Genomic DNA, 18,424 nt, shown 5'->3' on the forward strand with positions numbered 1-18,424 from the left:
TGCACTGTAATGTTCTATGCTCTATATAATAATCTGAGGATTCGGGTTAGATATTTGGATTTGAATTCAATTAAAATCTGGAATTAAGAGTCCATTAATGATTGTGAATCATTGATAATTGTCAGACGAAACATTAGTGCTTAACTAATGTTCTTTAGGGAAGGAAACTGCTGTCCATAGCAATGTGGTTGACTTTTAACTGCTCAGGCGGGCACTGAATGCTGGCCTTGCCAGCAAAGCCCACCTAAAGAAAAACACTATATATACAAACTTCAGCAGGTGACACAGAAGAAATGCATGAGTTATAACCCAGTCAGATCCAGCCTAAGCTCAAGATAAATGTCATAATTCTCCTTTCTGAGCTGATCATTTAAATTTCTTGCAACAGTTAAGATTGAACATTCTCAATACCCGGTGGATGTATTTGCTCAAACAACTCAAAAATATTAATTGCATTTAGAGAAGTCCTAAAATTATCTAGTGGGGAAAAACGGCTCTCCAATTCAGATAAGGTACCGAGGCTTCAGTTAAAGTACACTGGTTTCACCAAAATAATTAATACTGCTTACTCAGCGAGCTGGCATACAAATGATGCACCAGATGGCCTCCTTCTCCACCAAAACAATTGCTAGTGCTGACTGGGAGTGCTCAATGCTCATATGGGTTACAGCAGAAAGAAGTGCAGAATTTCCCAGTATGGATATACTTCAATTTAGAAACCGCAAAAATAAATTCTAAACATTAAAAAACAGAAACTGAATAAAACTTACCTGAAATCAATGTCCAGAAGTTGAGTCTTTATAAACGGTTCCTTATTTTCGGACTGGCGCACCTTTATTAGCTCATGTAGACTGAAAATAAATCCAAAGGGTTCTCATTAAACATATAAAGCAAGATGTATGTTTATACATTAACAAATGAATTCAATGTAATATCCAATTTTGTATTACATTCGTCAGTCATATTAGTCCTGCTTAAAAAAAGTCATTTCAGATGCAGATATTTAACAGGGGTGCATAACATTTGCTGAAGGGTGGGAAGATAAGTTTCAGAAAAGAACAAGTTTCCCCAATACAATACTGTTTTGACTTTATCACACACACTTTATGTATTTGACATGTTCAGTCTAATTGGCAAGCTTGATTTCCATTTAGGTAGTGCGACTTCAGGACTAAGTGGATCCGATCCATGTTCAAAGTGCTTGAGGAATGCCTGATCCCTACTCCCAAGGAATTCCAAAGGCAGAGGTTTTGGGAGCGCAGATTTGTGGATGGGGAACAAGACATTGGCAAGGATGGGAAGAGAGACAATGATTGGATGGGAGCGAGGAAAGGGAGGACAGAAGCATCCCTGCTGCCTCAAATTTATATCCAGTGCTAGTGGGCTGTAAAGGCTTTTATCTTCCCCTCAAAATTATGCTTGCCTCCATTTGGGCTTTGCAACATCTGGCAACCCTGAAAACATAAAATAAGAGGCTGTTGGCCTCATTAAAATATTTAAATTGTCAAACCATGTCTTTATCTAACCTCTGTTCAACTCAGGAGTGTGTATTCAACCGAATTGTTTGTGGTCAACAAGATTCAGATCTCAGTGCACCAAGGCAACACTGCTATCAGATACTCATGCTGACAAAACCTGAACTTAAAAGAAAGTTCACAGGACAATTCCATCTGGGACAAATGAAAACAATTTAAATGCAAATTATTACAAAAAGCTTTATAGAAGTTGATGGCAAGTTCTAAGTTCAGAACTGTTCACTTCCTCGGAGTAAATATTTCAATTCTACTTCTCACTTGTGTCACCATAGTGCATGGATGTTAGCTATTTTGGAAAAATGCAGTGTAGTCCAATGGCTTGCTGCCTCTCAGTTACACTTTGAGAATGAGCTGATGTGTGAGCCAAAAAGCAGCCAATGCCAGGGTAAATGCATCCCTATACAGTCATCGCTATAATGAAGAAGACAGTGGGAAAATAACTTACTGCTTTCCTCCTCACCTATTCCACACTTGAAACAGTCTGATTTTGGGTTTCTACAATAAAGTCCAGATGGATCACCAAGTGGCTGTATAATCAGACCAGGATCATCTATCCTTCTGATTGACTAACTTGTATGTGTGAATATGTACCTATCCTCTACACAACACTTTACAGTAAAGTCAGTTACACAAGTCAGGAACAACTGTGCAATCATTGAAGTTGCTCATGTGTCAGTCACCGACACTGGCAGTAACTAGTGCTTGTAACCTGCTCCAATGTGTCTTAAACCTGAGTCTTCATGGTGAAGAGTCTTGGCAAATCCAGCAAATTAGGGTTACACACTTGAAAATTATTATGCTAAAATCTCCACCAAAGTTAAATAGATTTTTGCTTCATTTTGTCTTGAAAATGCTGTACAGGTTTAATGAAGGTTCAGTGGCTTTGTGTCAGCTCACAAAATCACAAACAAAGTCAGACAGCTGGCTGGGAAATTGCAAGCTTCTTGATTGGGTTCAGCTTGTTGCAATAAAGGGAGATTTTTAAAAATCTTACCGTGGTGTTCCAACACACAGCACCCTTCTAAAGTCCAATGAAACAATTAAATTCAACAAGAATTGGCAAGTGCGATCAGCAAACAGGTACTGAGCATTTGTCTTCTTGTTTTCTATTGGAAGCAGCAAGAGGCTGGGTCTTTTCAGCTGACAGAGAGACACATGTCCCAGTCGATGGTGTGACGAATGTTGGTCCAACTCATCAGGAAGCAGCAAAATCTGACAGTCCGAACAGAACGTTCTATTTTCCATGGGTAAAGCCACAAACTGCTGATATCTGCAGGAAAACATGCAAATAATCTATGCAGTTTAATTGTCTTCAACAAAAGAACCGAAAGAAAGCAGTTAGAAACAAAGTCAAAATGTATGCAGAGATTATTCACATAGACATACTCTACAATTCCTGTTAAGTGCTTGAACTCCACCTTAAAGTTAGCATCATTTAAAATCTGAAATCAAATGTACAGGCCTAGTGGAAACAGCACCTACTCGGAATTTTGCTGAAGCCATCCTATATTCAAACTGGTAACCTTTACTGTAGTAATTTAAAAACCCTGTCAAACCATACAAAGTATTTCATTTGCTGCTTTTGCATTTGATGCCACATGCCATGAATAAAATTACTGGAATTCTGTTGCAAAGGAAAAGTTCGCTCGGCTGTTACACCCTTTCCAGTGGTTTATCTCTAAAGACATTGCAGCTCTTCCTGCTATCCCTTCGTAATACATTCTTCTTTTCCAGAAAATTCCTTTTGAAAAGGATTGATTGATTCTACTTTGAAACTACAGGGATAGCAGCAGAACATTACTAGTCTGGTAATCCAGAGGTCTGGATCAATAACCTACAGGCATTATGTTAAATCAGGTGGGGGAATTTTCAATTAATTAAATTCAATTCAATTAATAAACCTGGAATTAACAGTAAGCATAAACTTGTTGGCTTGACATGCAATTCCATCTGCTACATTATTAGGATTGAGGTCATAGACAACTCTTGTATGCACTTGACCTTCACTGCCCTCTGAGCAATTTGTGATAGACAATAACTGTTAACCTAGCCGGCAATGCCAACATCCTGCGAATGAATTTTTAAAAGTGTAATTGAGGTGTTTAAGATGATTAATGAATATGATATTGTGGATAGTAGGATACCATATTCTGTAGTATAATACCAAACTAAAAAATAAGTTGTAGTCTGACGATGAAAGTTCGACTGTTTAGGGTAATAGCAAGTAGCATTTTTTTCTCACACAGATGGCAGAGTTTAATGCCTGGGAGGGGAATCTTTGCTGCTGGAAGAATCCTGTATTGCCTCCATTGTAGAAGGCCTACAGGGATGGGGGAGGCAGGCTTGAGAGGTTGTATAGTCTATCCTTATTCCTTCCAAAGTCCCACAGGGCACAGGACTGTACAGTGACTGAGAGGCATATAAAAAACATCAATTACAAAAGGCAAAAGCACCAAATTGCAAATCCACTCTGGCAGCAAAGATTGAGTGATGATATAGAAAAGGGTCTCCATTGCATCAGGAAGTCTGTCTCTCCAAACTGCAAGTCAGGCGAAGCCTGGAGATAGGAATAAGGTGGCTGACAGTAATCCAGCTCTTGATCTCCCCCATTCACTGCAAGTGAGATTCTGCTTCTCCTCAATGAGGTTGCTCATCTGCAACTTACTGTTAAAGATTCTTCACTGAACATAACCTAGGTTTTGAAACTGGATACACAAAGCAGTTTCCACTCATTCTGTCCCTGCTGAGTTTCAGTCACTGATTCCAAATGTACAATTACCAAGTTTCAAAGCTTCCTTTATAGAACATAGAACAGAGAATACCCAACAAACCTGAGGCTTTCTGCTTGGTTTCTTTCTGTTTCCATCATACTTCATGTAAGTGCATAATGCTTCTTACCTGCATAAACAATAACCCATGTACTCTCTAACAAATGCAACCTTTAGATAAGTCTACCCCAACCCCAGTCATATTAGTTGGACAGAGACAGCCACAACAGGGTCATTACCACTTGTGTTAATGGAGCTGATCCAAAAATAGTTCAAACTAAGCTGAGGAGGAACTAAAAAGGCCTTGCCTCTTAACCGGTTCTTTCCAAAAACAAAGTCCCTCTGTTGGAGCAAATTACTGCAGATGCTGGAATCTGTACTCAAAACAAAACATGCTGGAGATCTCAGCAGGTCAAGCAGCATCATGGAGAGAAAGGAAGCTAATGTTTCGTGTCTAGAGCTCTGATGAGGAGTCTAGACTCCAAATGTCCCTCTGCCTTTCCTTCCACGTCTGGAATTCAAACTTTGAATTGCTTTACCCTCCACTTGTCACTCCTGCTCTCCCTCATGATTCCTTCTTATTCTCTCAACTTGACGAAGATCAGGTTTGAATGAGGATTAATGAAAAGGACAACTTTCATCGATCTAACTCCCTTCACAATCCGAGCACATTTAAACTTGCTTTGCCTGTACACTCAAGTCCTAGATACCTGTAGATGGCGCTGCACTCCTTCCCCCTTCTTAATTCCAGTAGCTGAGAATATAGATTGGCAATCAGCAGGAGCAGTCAGGGCCTGAATGAAACACCCATCATGCAACTTTATTTCCAGACAAATTTCTTCTTCCTAATATTGTGAAGATTAAGTTTTAATCCAAACTATTGCACATTATGCATGCTTGAGAAAATGAAATTGTGAGAACACCTTCGCATTTTAACGTAACAGATTCCAATCCTATAAAATCACTGAAATCAAGTTGATATTTTAATAATGAAATGTACACAAAAATACCACCAAATTTAGTGAGATGCTTTGCTGAAAATTTTCAGAATAAAGTTATGGCTGAACATAAATGGTGCAAATTCATGAAATTTCCATTTTTTGTCAGGCCCCCTGTTGGGAGAGAAGTGAGGTTGGTGTGAGGTTTGTGGAGCATCAGGTGGGCTGCCTGCCTCTGGCTAAATTATGGCCCTTAAGCAAATAATGAACTACTTCATTCTATGATTTGGAAATGCTGGTGTTGGACTGAAGTGTACAAAGTTAAAAATCACAACACCAGGTTATGGTCCCAACAGGTTTAACTGGAAGTACACTAGCTTTCGGAGCACTGCTCCTTCCTCAGGTGATTGTGGAGTACACAATTGTAAAGCACAGAATTTATAGCACAAGTTTACAGTGTGATGTAACTGAAATTATATATTGAAAAATACATTGATTGTCTGTCGAGTCTTTCATCTGTTCGAATACCATGATAGTTTCACTTCTTTCATGTGTAAATCAGAAACGTTTTTTTAAAAGTTGCATTCTCAGGTTAACTGTAACAATTGGTGTTAGCCCGCTGAGTTCTCTGTCTATACTATGATGTTTAGATTGATTCTAATCTAAAAAGTGAGATAACAGAGTTTTACATGATTTCATGCAGTTTTTGAGCAAAGTACAATGTAACTTTGCAATTACAAATTCACCCCACAAAATATGTGTGTGTGTGTGTGTGTGTGCGTCTGGGTTGGGGGGTTGTGAATGTAAGAGAGAGTGTATACGTGTGCGTATGTGAGTGTAGAGTGCCTTACGTCTGTGAGGGGGTGCATGTGAGAGTGTGGGAGTGTGTGTGTGTCTGGGGTGGGGGTTGTGAGTGTCTGTGAGAGAGAGTGTATATGTGCGTGCATGAGTGTAGAGTGGTCTAAGTCTCTGAGAGGATGCATGTGTGTGTGTGTCTGTAAGAGTGTGCGTGTCTGTGCGTGTGCGTGTGTATAGTACAATGGTGGTCACCTGTAATGTGACATGAACCCAAGGTCCCTGTTGAGGCCCTCCCTATGGGTACCAAACTTAGCTATCAGCCTCTGCTCGGCCACTTTTCGCTGCTGCCTGTCCCGAAGTCCGCCTTAGAGGATGGTCACCCCAAGAACTAAGGTCGGATGTCCTGGACCGCTGAAGTGTTTTCCAACTGGGAGGGAACCCTCCTGTCTGTTGATTGTTGTGCGGTGCCCATTCATCCATTGCCGTAGCCTTTGCTCAGTTTCCCCAATGTACCACGCCTCTGAGCATCCTTGCCTACAATGTACAAGACTGACAACATTGGCTCAGTCACATGAGTACCTGCCATGTACAAGGTGGGAGGTGTCCCCACATGCAATGGTGGTATTCATGTCCACACACTGACACGTCTTGCAATGCCTACAGTGATAGGATTGTATGGAGTTGTCCTGAGAGCCGACAGTTTGCTACGAACAATGATCTGTTTGAGGTTTGGTGGTTGGTTAAAGGCGAGAAGTGGAGGTGCGGGGAATGTCTTGGCGAGGTGCTCATCCTCCTTGATAATGTGTTGCAGGTTGCACGAAGAACATGGCGTAGTTTTTCAGCTCCTGGGAAATACTGAACAACGAAGGGTACCCTGTGGGTTGCAGTATGTTCTGTCTCCTGAGCAGGTCATTACTGTTCCTTGCTGTGGCACGTCGGAACTGGTGGTCAATAAGTTGAGCATCATACCCCGTTCTTGTGAGGGCATCCTTGAGTATTTCTAGGTGCCCGTCACGTTCCTCCTCATCTGAGCAGATCCGGTGTACGTGTAGGGCTTGTCCATAGGGGATGGCTGTTTTAATATGTTTCAGGTGGAAGCTGGAGAAGTGTAGCATTGTGAGGTTGTCTGCGGGTTTGCAGTCGAATGTGGTGCTGAGGTGTCCATCTTTGATGGAGATTCATGTTTCCAAGAATGAGACTTCATTCTACTGCTACTTAGTTTAAATAAGCAGTCAGAAATGTCTGAGCCCAACATTCAGCTTGGCAGATTTAACCATAACACCTTAAGAAATGGGAGCAGGAGTAGGCCATTTGGCCCTTCGAGTCTGCTGTTCTCTGCAATAGGACCATGGATGATCTGACATTCCTCACATCCACTTTCCTGCCCTTTTCCCATAACTCTTCTTTCCCTGACTGATCAAAAATCTATCTATCTCAAACAAGGACTCTGCCCCCATGGCTCTCTGTGGAAAGGAATTCCAAAGACTCACAACAGCCTGAGAGAAGAAATTCTCCCTCATCTCAGTCTTAAACAGGTGCCCTTTAATTCTAAGACTATGCCCTCTGGTCTTACACATGGAAAATTTCAAATTTACACTAAAAACACTTCTTGCAATACAATTGTTAATTCTCATTTTAGCAATAGAACAAACATTTTAGATTAACTATCAATATTTATAAACATTCTTGTTGCTTTATAATCAAACTAATAATCAACTAGATATCTTATTTCACATTTAGCTTGCTCTGCAATACAAATCACTTGCATGGGATGACCTTTCCAAAATAATACATTGAAGTTCAAATTGGTCTCAGCAGCATCACAGAATGGGCAAAAGCAAACAAATGTGCAATTATATAGTTTGGTCTTTTTTAGTTTCTATTAAAATAAATGATAAAGAATATCAGATTCAGTGTAAAAGAGGATGCTGATTCAGTATCACCCATTTTATGCTATGGCCGCAGTCTCACTCCAAAACCAGTTAGTCAGTGAAACTGCAAAATCAGTTGTTTCTACAGTCACTCAAGTACCTTTTTATAAAAATGTGGTTTGTTTCAATCTAAAATGGTACCAGCATATGAACTAGCCTTCAGTGTAATTTGTTTGTTTGACAGGTGTCTTTTCTATACCGTGTGTGTGTTTGCCTGTCACACTTTTTCTAAAACTAGTATTGTGAGAAAAATCTACTAACAGCTTTTTCAAACAAGCAAAAATACTGCCTGGTCTTTTTTTTTCCTAAGGATAAAGCTGGTGCCATATATTTTGGATGGAGCAATCCGGCTTTTAACCACCCTCTGAAATGGTACACAGGATGTTTCAACTTGAGTGGAACCACAGTCTTACACATTACAACAGACATGGTGTTTAATATTGTGATAAACACTTACCACGAGCAAAATAAAACACCAGCATACTTACTTGCAACCGATTAGATACAGATTAATTTACAAGATCAAATTAACAGTGTATATCTTCTTCTGTTAAATACAACAACCATGCTAAGTCTAGCATGATTTTCAAGAACAACACAAGGCAACTGCATCTTTAGAATGCATTTCATAGTTCCCCCCTCCATTATTAGTGGGACAGATAGGAGGTTTTGTGGGAATGAGAGAGAGAGACTCACGATTGGTTTGTTGCCTCCCGGGTGCCAGGGTTCTGTGATGTCTCTGATTGTGTTTTCAGGATCCTTGAGGGGGAGGGGGAGCAACCCCAAGTCGTAGTCCACATAGGCACTAACGACATAGGCAGGAAGAAAGGTGGGGATCTAAGACAGAAATTCAGGGAGCTAAGTTGGAAGCTTAGAACAAAGAGAGTTGTAACCTCTGGATCGTTGCCCGTGCCACACGCAATGAGGAACAGGGAGAGCGCGGAGCTGAACACATGGCTGCAGGGATGGTGCAGGGGGGAGGGTTTTGGATTCTTGGATAATTGGAGCTCTTTCTGGGGAAGGTGGGACCTCTACAAACAGGGTGATCTTCACCTGAACCAGAGGGGTATCAATACCCTGGGGAATTTGCTAATGCTTTTGTGGGGGCGGGGGGGTTAAGCTAATGCAGCAGGGGGATGGGAACCTGAATTGTCGTTCCAGTGCACAGGAGGTTGAAGGTAGTGAGGTCAGGGATAGGTTCACAAGGTCACGAGAGGACATCAGCAACTAGGATGTTGGCTTGAAATGTGTGTACGTCAATGCCAGGAGCATCCGGAATAAGATGGGTGAACATGCAGCATGAGTTTGTTCCTGGGATTTCAATGTTGTGGCCATTTCAGAGGCATGGCTAGAGAACGCACAGGAATGGTTGCCTGTTGGGGGAGGGGAGCTGGTGTGGTATTGTTAATTAAGGGTATTATTACAGCAGCTGAGAGAACGTTTGAGGACTCATCCACTGAGGTAGTTTGGGCTGAGGTTAGAAACAGGAAATGAGAGGTCACCCTGTTGTGAGTTTTCTATAGGCCTCTGAATTGTTCCAGGGATGCAGAGGAAAGGATAGCAAAGATGATTCTCGATAGGAGCGAAAGTAACAGGGTAGTTGTTATGGGGAACTTTAACTTCTCCAATATCGATTGGGAATACAATTGTTCAAGCACTTTAGATGGGTCAGTTTTTGTTCAATGTATGCAAGAAGATTTTCTGACATAGTATGTAGATAGGCCAACAAGGGGCAATGCCATATTGGATTTGGTACTGGGGAATAAACCCGACCAGGTGTTAAATTTGGAGGTAGATGAGCACTTTGGAGATAGCGACCATAATTCGGTTACATTTACAATAGCAATAGGCAGGGATAGGTACATACCATAAGGATAGAGGTATAACTGGGGAAAAGGCAATCATGATGTGATTAGGCAAGATTTAGGATGCATAGGATGGGGATGGAAACTGCAGGGGATGGACACACTTGAAATGTGGAGCTCATTCAAATAACAGCTACTGTGGGTCCTTGATAAGTATATACCTATCAGGCAGGGAGGTGGTTGTCGAGAGAAGGAGCCATGGTTTACAAAAGAAGTTGAAGCTCTTGTCAGGAGGAAGAGGAAGGCTTTTGTGAGGATGAGGTGTGAAGGCTCAGGTAGGGGGCTTGAGTGTTATAGGTTAGCCAGAAAAGATGTAAAGAGAGGGCTAAGAAGAGCTGGGAGTGGACATGAGAAGTTGCTGGCGGATTGGATCAAGGTCTTCTATTGGTATATCAGGAATAAAAGAATGACTAGAGTAAGATTAGGGCCAAGCAAAAACAGTAGTGGAAAGTTGTGTGGGGAATGTGAGGACATAGGGAAAGTGCTTAATGAATACTTTTCGTCAGTGTTCACTTTGGAAAAGGGCAATGTTAGCGAGAATACAGACATACAGGCTATAGGGTTAGATGGGATCGAAGTTGCCAAAGAGAAGGTTTTAGAAGTTGCCAAAGAGAAGGTTTTAGCAGTTTTGGAAGATCTGAAAATAGACAAGACTCCTGGGCCAGATGGCCCTTGGATTCTCTGGGTGGCCAGACAGGAGATTGCAGAGCCTTTGGCTTTGATCTTTTTGTCATCATTGTCGACAGGAGTAGTGCCAGCAGACTGGAGGATAACAAATGTTGTTCCCTTGTTTGAGAAGGGGACTTGGTAAAAACAATGACTGCAGATGCTGGAAACCAGAGTCTAGATTAGAATGGTGCTGGAAAAGCAAAGCAGGTCAGGCAGCATCCGAGGAACAGTAAAATTGACGTTGCGGGTAAAAGCCCTTCATCAGGAATACAGGCAGAGAGCCTGAAGGGTGGAGAGATAAAAGGGACTTGGGTCAATCCTGGTAATTATAAGCCAGTGAGCCTTATTTCGGTTGTGGGTAAGGTGTTGGAAAAGGTTAAATGAGATAGGATTTATAATCGACTTGAAAGGAATAATTTGATTGGGGTAGTTAACACGGTTTTGTGAAGGGTAGGTCATGCCTCACTAACCTTACTGAGTTCTTTGAGAAGGTGACAAAACAAGTGGATGAAGGTAAAGTGGTTGATGTGGTGTATATGGACTCAGTAAGGCATTTGATAAGGTTCCACATGGTAGGCTGTTGCATAAAATATGGACTTTCGGGATTGAAGATGATTTAGTGGTTTGGATCCAAAATTGTCTAGCTGAAAGAAGTCTTGGTGGTGGCTGATGGGAAATGTTCATCCTGAGGCTCAGTTACCAGTGGTGTGCTGCAAGGATCAGTTTTGGGGCCACTGCTGTTTATTTTTATAATGATCTGGATGTGGGCGTAGAAGGATGGGTTAGTAAACTTGTGGATAACACAAAGGTTGGCAAAGTTGTGGATAGTGCCACAGGATGTTGTGGGTTACAGAGGGACATAGATAAGATGCAGAGCTGGGCTGAGAAGTGGCAAATGGAGTTTAATGCGGAAAAGTGTGAGGTAGTTCACTTTGGAAGAAATAACAGGAATGCAGAGTACTGGGCTAATGGTAATATTCTTGGCACTGTAGATGAACAAAGAGATCTCGATGTCCAGATGCATAAATCCCTGAAAGTTGCCACCCAGGTTAATAAGGTTGTTAAGAAGGCATATGGTGTGTTGGCATTTATTCGTAGAGCAATTGAGATTCGGAGCCAGGAGGTCATGCTTCAGTTGTACAAGACACTAGGTAAGGCCGCACTGGAGTATTGTGTGCAGTTCAGGTCACTGCATTATAGGAAGGATGAGGAAGCTTTGGAAAGGGTTCGGAGGAGATTTACCAGGATGTTGCCTGGTATGGAAAGGAAGGTCTTAGGAAGAAACTGAGGCTGCTTTAGATGGAGAGAAGAAGGTTGAGAGGTGACTCAATCGAGACATATAAGATAATCAGAGGGTTAGATAGGATAGACAGTGAGAGCCTTTTTCCTTGGATGGTGAAGGTTAACAAAAGGGGACATAGCTTTACATTGAGGGGTGATAGATTTAGGATAGATATTAGGGGTAATTTCTTCACTCAGAGTAGTAGGGGCATGGAATGGCCTGCCTGCAACAGTAGTAGACTCGCCAACGTTAAGAGCATTTAAATGGGCATTGGACATACATATGGATAATAATGGACCATTATTATCCATATGTAGGTTAGATGGGCATCAGATTACTTTCACAGCTCGGCGCAACATCGAGGACCAAAGGGCCTGTACTGCGCTGTAACATTCTATACTCTATGTACAGCATGGAAACAGACCTTTTGGTTCAACATGCCGACCAGATATCCCAATCTAATCTAGTCCCACTTGCCAGCACCCGGCCCATATTCCTCCAAACCCTTCCTATTCATATACCCATTCAGATGCCTTTTAAATGTTGCAATTATATCGCCCTCCACCACTTCCTTTGGCAGCTCCTTCCATAAATTTACTACCCTCTACAAGAAAACGTTGCCCCTTGGGTCTCTTTTATATCTTTCACCTCTCACCCTAAACCTATGCCCTCTAGTTCTGGACCCCCCCACCCCAGGGAAAAGACCTTGTCTATTTGCCCTATCCATGCCCCTCATGATTTTATAAACCTCTATAAGGTCACCCCTCAGCTCCAACGCTCCAGGGAAAACAGCCCCAGCCTATTCAGCCTCTCCCTATAGCTCAAATCCTCCAACCCTGGCAACATCCATGTAAATCTTTTCTGAACACTTTCACAACATCCTTCTGATAGGAAGGAGACCAGAACTGCACGCAATATTCCAACAGTGGCCTAACTAGGGTCCTGTACAGCCGCAACATGACCTCTCAACTCCTGTACTCAATACTCTGACCAATAAAGGAACACATACCAAATGCCTTCTTCACTATCCTATCTACCTACGACTCTACTTCAAGGAGCTATGAACCTGCACTCCAAGGTCTCTTTGTTCAGCAACACTCCCCAGGACCTTTCCATTAAATGTACAAATCCTGCTAAGATTTGCTTTCCCAAAATGCAACACCTCATATTTATCTAAATTATACTCCATCTGCCACTTCTCAGCCCATTGAGCTATCTGATCAAGATCCTGTTGCAATCTGTGATAACATTCTTAGTTGTCCACTACACCTCCAATTTTGGTGTCACCTGCAAACTTACTAACTATACTTCTTGTGATCACATCCAAATCATTTATATAAAATGATAAAAATAAAGGACCCAGCACTGATCCTTGTGGCACTCCACTGGTCACAGGCCTCCAGTCTGAAAAATAAGCCTCCACCCTCTGACTTCAACCTTTGAGCCAGTTCTGTATCCAAATGGCTAGTTCTCTCTGTATTTCATGAGATTTCACCTTGCTAACCCGTCTCCATGGGGAACCTTGTCGAATGCCATACTGAAGTCCGGATAGGTCACGTCCACCACTCTGCCCTCATCAATTCACTTTGTTACTTCTTCAAAAAAACTTAATCAGGTTCATGAGACACAATTTCCCACGCAGAAAGCCATGCTGACTAACCCTGATCAGTCCTTGCCTTTCCAAATATATGTAAGTCCTCTCCCTCAGGATTCCCTTCACAAACCTGCACACCACGGATGTCAGGCTCACCAGTCTATAGTTCCCTGGCTTTTCCTTACCCCCTTTCTTAAATAGTGACACCATGTTCGCCAACTTCCAGTCATCTGGCACCTCACCTGTGACTATCGATGGTACAAATATCTCAGCAAGCGGCCCAGCAATCACCTCTCTAGCTTCCCACAGAGTTCTAGGGTACACCTGATCAGGTCTTGGGGATTTATTCACCTGTGTTTCAAGACATCCAGCACTCCCTCCTCTGTAATATGGACATTTCCAAGATGTCACCATCTATTTCCCTACATTCAATATCTTCCATGTCCTTCTCCACAGTAAACACTGATGCAAAATACTCATTTAGTCCCCCATCCCCTTTGAGGGGCACTATTCTCTCCCTAGTTACCCTTTTGTCCTTAATGTATTTGAAAAAACCCTTTGGATTTTCCTTAACCCTACTTGCCCTCCTGATTTCCCTCTTAAGTATACTCCTACTGCCTTTATACTCTTCTCAGGATTCACTTGATCTATCCAGTCTATACCCAACATATGCGCCCTTCTTTTTCTTAACCAAACCCTCAATTTCTCTAGTCAGCCAGCATTCCCTATACCTACCAGTCTTTCCTTTAAACTTGCAGGGTGAAATATCATTGTGATTTTAACAGTGAAGGACAGACCTATCTAACAGTAGTTAAATAGTGGTGGGTAGCACACAACTCCAAATATTGCTAGAAAGAAATAGATATTTTGTTGAATTTTTTGGCTTGCTCTCATTACAACACTTCACAAGAAACACCAACATAATGGAAAAACAACATTTAGACAACAGAGGAACCTCAATTATCAAGCATTCAATTATCCTAATATTGGACTATCCAGCAAAATTGCAAGGTCCCGATGCCTGGCTAAACTATGTTATCCGGCATTCGATTATCCGGAATTCAAATAACCAAATGAAATACTCCCCACCCGTATCCTTCAGATGATTGCGGTTCTTCTATATATGAAATGAAGAGTGATGATTGGTTGGTAAGTGGACTGATAGAAGCAATGCCATGGAGAATGCATTAGTTAAATGACTGACAGTTAACTGCTAATTGTTTAAATTCTGAACGAAGCAAGTTGACTCTGGTCCTTCAAAGAAGAAAGTGAGGACTGCAGATGCTGGAGATCAGAGCTGAAAATGTGTTGCTGGAAAAGCGCAGGAGGTCAGGCAGCATCCAAGGAGCAGGTGAATCGACGTTTTGGGCATGAGCCCTTCTTCAGGAATCATTCCTAAAGAAGGGCTCATGCCCGAAACGTCGATTCTCCTGCTCCTTGGATGCTGCCTGACCTGTGCACTGTTCCAGCAACACATTTTCAGCTCTGATCCTTCAAAGCACTGCTGTGAGAAATGAACCAAAAGAATGACTGTCACCTATTTTATTGAGTTGCATATGATGTTACTTATATACATGTTATTTCTGTCTGCACAAGCCCTGTTCTCTGCAGCTTTTATTAGGGATAAGAGTGTCACACAGTGTGCACACTGACAACCCTAAATTATGGTCAGCGTAACTATTAACACACTCGGGATTATTTAGCAAAGATTGTCCAATCATGGAAATGTACTTATTTTTACCTTGGGCTGATTGGACACAGTCAGCGCCTTGTTTGTTACAAATAGCTGAAGGGATATATGATTTGTCACATTCGCTAGTCCTTGAGCATACAGTCTGCACAAACTGTGTCATGCCAGCAGTGAAGCTCAAAACCACATTACTCATTTGCCTGATTCATCGTGTCTTTTTGGCTTGACCACATCATCCTTTTGGTGGCAAACAGCATTCGTGTTGCCACAGCATAGTAACCACATGCAACAGCTACTTTCACCTATTACTCAAATTTTTAACAGAGCTTGGTATTTAACAGTCAGCCATCATCCAACTGGTGCATTCTTCATGAAAGCATCTCTACATATCACAGGGCACTTGCCAATCAATCAGCACTTTCCTCTCATATACTGTAAATGCTGTTCTCCCTTCACGCTGGCGTCTCTTGTGCATTGTCCTGCACAAACGGTTTCAACGCAATGCTTCTTCTTGCAGCACTAAGTGGTTTGTTCACTAGCTTGCCAACATTTTAGATCAGTAAGTACATCAACCTATAGTTTCTCTACCATGTAACTGACTCGCATATAGTAACAGCTCATTACCTCTCCACATATTGCTGATGAGTAAATGGTGGCTGCCGTCTTCGATTCAATTCGTCTCTTACTAATTGCCGGGCCTCGGACACCTAGTAATGGTAGTGAGATACAAGCAGTGGTCAACATTGCAAGTGAAGCAATAGATGAATCATTCTTATTCAAGCTTGATATTAAAGGTAAACAAGTCAATATTTCATCACTCTCTAGAACAGTGGAAAATCACAGGTCAGGCAATCCAAGTATACGCAGAGTCCTACAGATATGCACCTTGGAAACAGATCCTTAGTTCATGAGCACCACTTGGCAACTGACCTCATTATAGTCACAATCCAAACACAGCCAAAATAATTTGAAGTCAAGAGGGAAGGCAACATAACATTATAAATAAAAGTGTAGCATTAAGGAGTCTGGCAAAACTGAGTCAATTGGAATCAATGGAAAAATTCTCCACAGGCTAGAGTTGTACCTGTGGCACAAAAAGAAGGCTGGTTATGGTTGATTGGGACCAAACATCCCCTATCCCTAAGGCATCACTACAGGGGTTCCTCAGGCTAGTGTCCTAGGCTAACCATCTTCAACTGCTTGAGCATTAATATTCCTTCCAACATAAAGTTAAAAGTTGAGATGTTTACTGGTTCTTACATCACACTCAGGTCAATCTGCAAGTCCTCAGATAATAGAAATACTAGAGGGCAGCAAACATTTAAGGGGATACTTAAGGCTGTATAGGCTGATACATTCCAACAACAAAGAAATATTCCAAATGCCAGACCCACTGCCCGTGGTTTGTTCACCAAGTTGAAGATAGTATCAAATTAAAATCTACATGCTATAGATAAGTGGGGATTGATACTGTACTTTGGTTTCCCCACAATATTTGATAAGGTACCACATCCAAAGCTATTGCTGAAAATAAAAAGTTACGGTGTAAGGAGTAACCCACAGCGTGGACAGAAGATTGGCTGGCAGACAGGAAGCACAGAGAAGGCATACATGGCTTATTTTCAGGGTGGCAAGATATAATGAGTAATGCACCACATGGCCTCAACATTTTACACTTTGTATAAATTACATAGACAAAGGGACGAAACTAATTCAAGGTTGCTAAATTATACATCAACAATCTGGACAAAGGAACTGAGGGCATTGCAACTATGTTTGCAGATTTCACAAAGACAGATGGACGGGAGAAAGTGAGGACTGCAGATGCTGGAGATCAGAGTCGAGAGTGTGGTGCTGGAAAAGCACAGCAGGTCAGGCAGCATTCGCAGAGCAGGGGAATCGACGTTTCAGGCATAAGCCTATAAGACACTTGGATAACTATATGAATAGGAAAGGTTTGGAAGGATATGGGTCAGGAGTAGGCAGGTGGAACTAGTTTAGTTTGGGGCTGAAAATGTGTTGCTGGTTAAAGCGCAACAGGTCAGGCAGCATCCAAGGAACAGGAAATTCGACGTTTCGGGCAAAAGCCCTTTAATCAGGAATGAGGAAAATGTGTCCAGCAGGCTAAGATAAGAGGTAGGGAGGAGGGACTTGGGGGGGGCGCGATGGAGATGTAATAGGTGGAAGGAGGTCAAGGTGAGGGTGATAGGCCGGAGTGGGGTGGGGGCGGAGAGGTCAGGAAGAGGATTGCAGGTTAGGAGGGCGGTGCTGAGTTCGAGGGAATCGATTGAGACAAGGTGGGGGGAGGGGAAATGAGGAAACTGGAGAAATCCGAGTTCAAGCCTGGTGGTTGGAGGGTTCCCAGGCGGAAGATGAGGCGCTCTTCCTCCAACCGTCGTGTTATGTTCTGGCGATGGAGGAGTCCAAGGACCTGCATGTCCTCGGTGGAGTGGGAGGGAGAGTTAAAGTGTTGAGCCACGGGGTGGTTGGGTTGGTTGGTCCGGGCGTCCCAGAGGTGTTCCCTGAAGCGTTCCGCAAGTAGGCGGCCCGTCTCCCCAATATAGAGGAGGCCACATCAGGTGCAGCGGTTGCAATAGATGATGCGTGTGGAGGTGCAGGTGAATTTGTGGCGGATATGGAAGGATCCCTTGGGGCCTTGGAGAGGGGCAAGGGAGGATGTCTGTGTTGATTCCGTCGGCCGAGATAGAAATGGAAAGGTCTAGGAGGGGGAGGGAGGAGTCTGAGCCAGTCCAGGTGAATTTGAGGTCAGGATGGAAGGTGTTGGTAAAGTTGATGAACTGTTCAACCTCCTCGTGGGAGCACGAGGCAGCGCCGATAGTCATCGATGTAGCGGAGGAAAAGGTGGGGAATGGTGCCAGTGTAGTTGCGGAAGATGGACTGTTCCACATATCCTACGAAGAGACAGGCATAGCTGGGGCCCATGCGGGTGCCCATGGCAACTCCTTTAGTTTGGAGGAAGTGGGAGGATTGGAAAGAGAGGTTGTTCAGGGTGAGGACCAGTTCAGTCAGTCGAAGGAGGGTGTCAGTGGAAGGGTACTGGTTGGTGTGGCGGGAAAGGAAGAAGCGGAGGGCTTTGAGTCCTTCGTGAAGGTAAGGCATTGGGGACCGGGGAATGTTGGAATGTAGTCCGGAGTCCGTGCGGGATCAGTCGGTTCTGTAGGCAGGTGCTGAGGAAGGAGATGTGGCTGTGGTAGCGGGTCTGTTTGTGAATGTGGCTGAAGAGCTTCTGTGCAGAGGAGATGACCCTGGGGGGTGCAGTGAGAGAGAGACTCACTGAAATCCTTGTAGAGGGAGGAAGAGAGCTTCTTCAAGGAAGGCATCCTTGCAAGAGGA

At 42.9% G+C, this 18,424-nt stretch overlaps 1 protein-coding gene across 1 annotated transcript in view; it reads right to left on the reverse strand.

The window, feature by feature from the left end:
• Positions 1-18,424, reverse strand: part of zcchc4 (zinc finger, CCHC domain containing 4) — a 93,392-nt gene that overhangs the window by 55,920 nt on the left and 19,048 nt on the right. The window contains exons 3-5 of the mRNA XM_060825122.1: positions 15,695-15,777; positions 2,530-2,805; positions 771-851 (exon numbers count right to left, since the gene is read on the reverse strand). Coding sequence (XP_060681105.1) covers positions 771-851; positions 2,530-2,805; positions 15,695-15,777 — 440 coding nt within the window. The remainder of the gene's footprint in view (positions 1-770; positions 852-2,529; positions 2,806-15,694; positions 15,778-18,424) is intronic.

The sequence above is a fragment of the Hemiscyllium ocellatum genome, chromosome 1 (assembly GCF_020745735.1).
Source record: "Hemiscyllium ocellatum isolate sHemOce1 chromosome 1, sHemOce1.pat.X.cur, whole genome shotgun sequence".
In the NCBI taxonomy this organism is placed as follows: Eukaryota; Metazoa; Chordata; class Chondrichthyes; order Orectolobiformes; family Hemiscylliidae; genus Hemiscyllium; species Hemiscyllium ocellatum.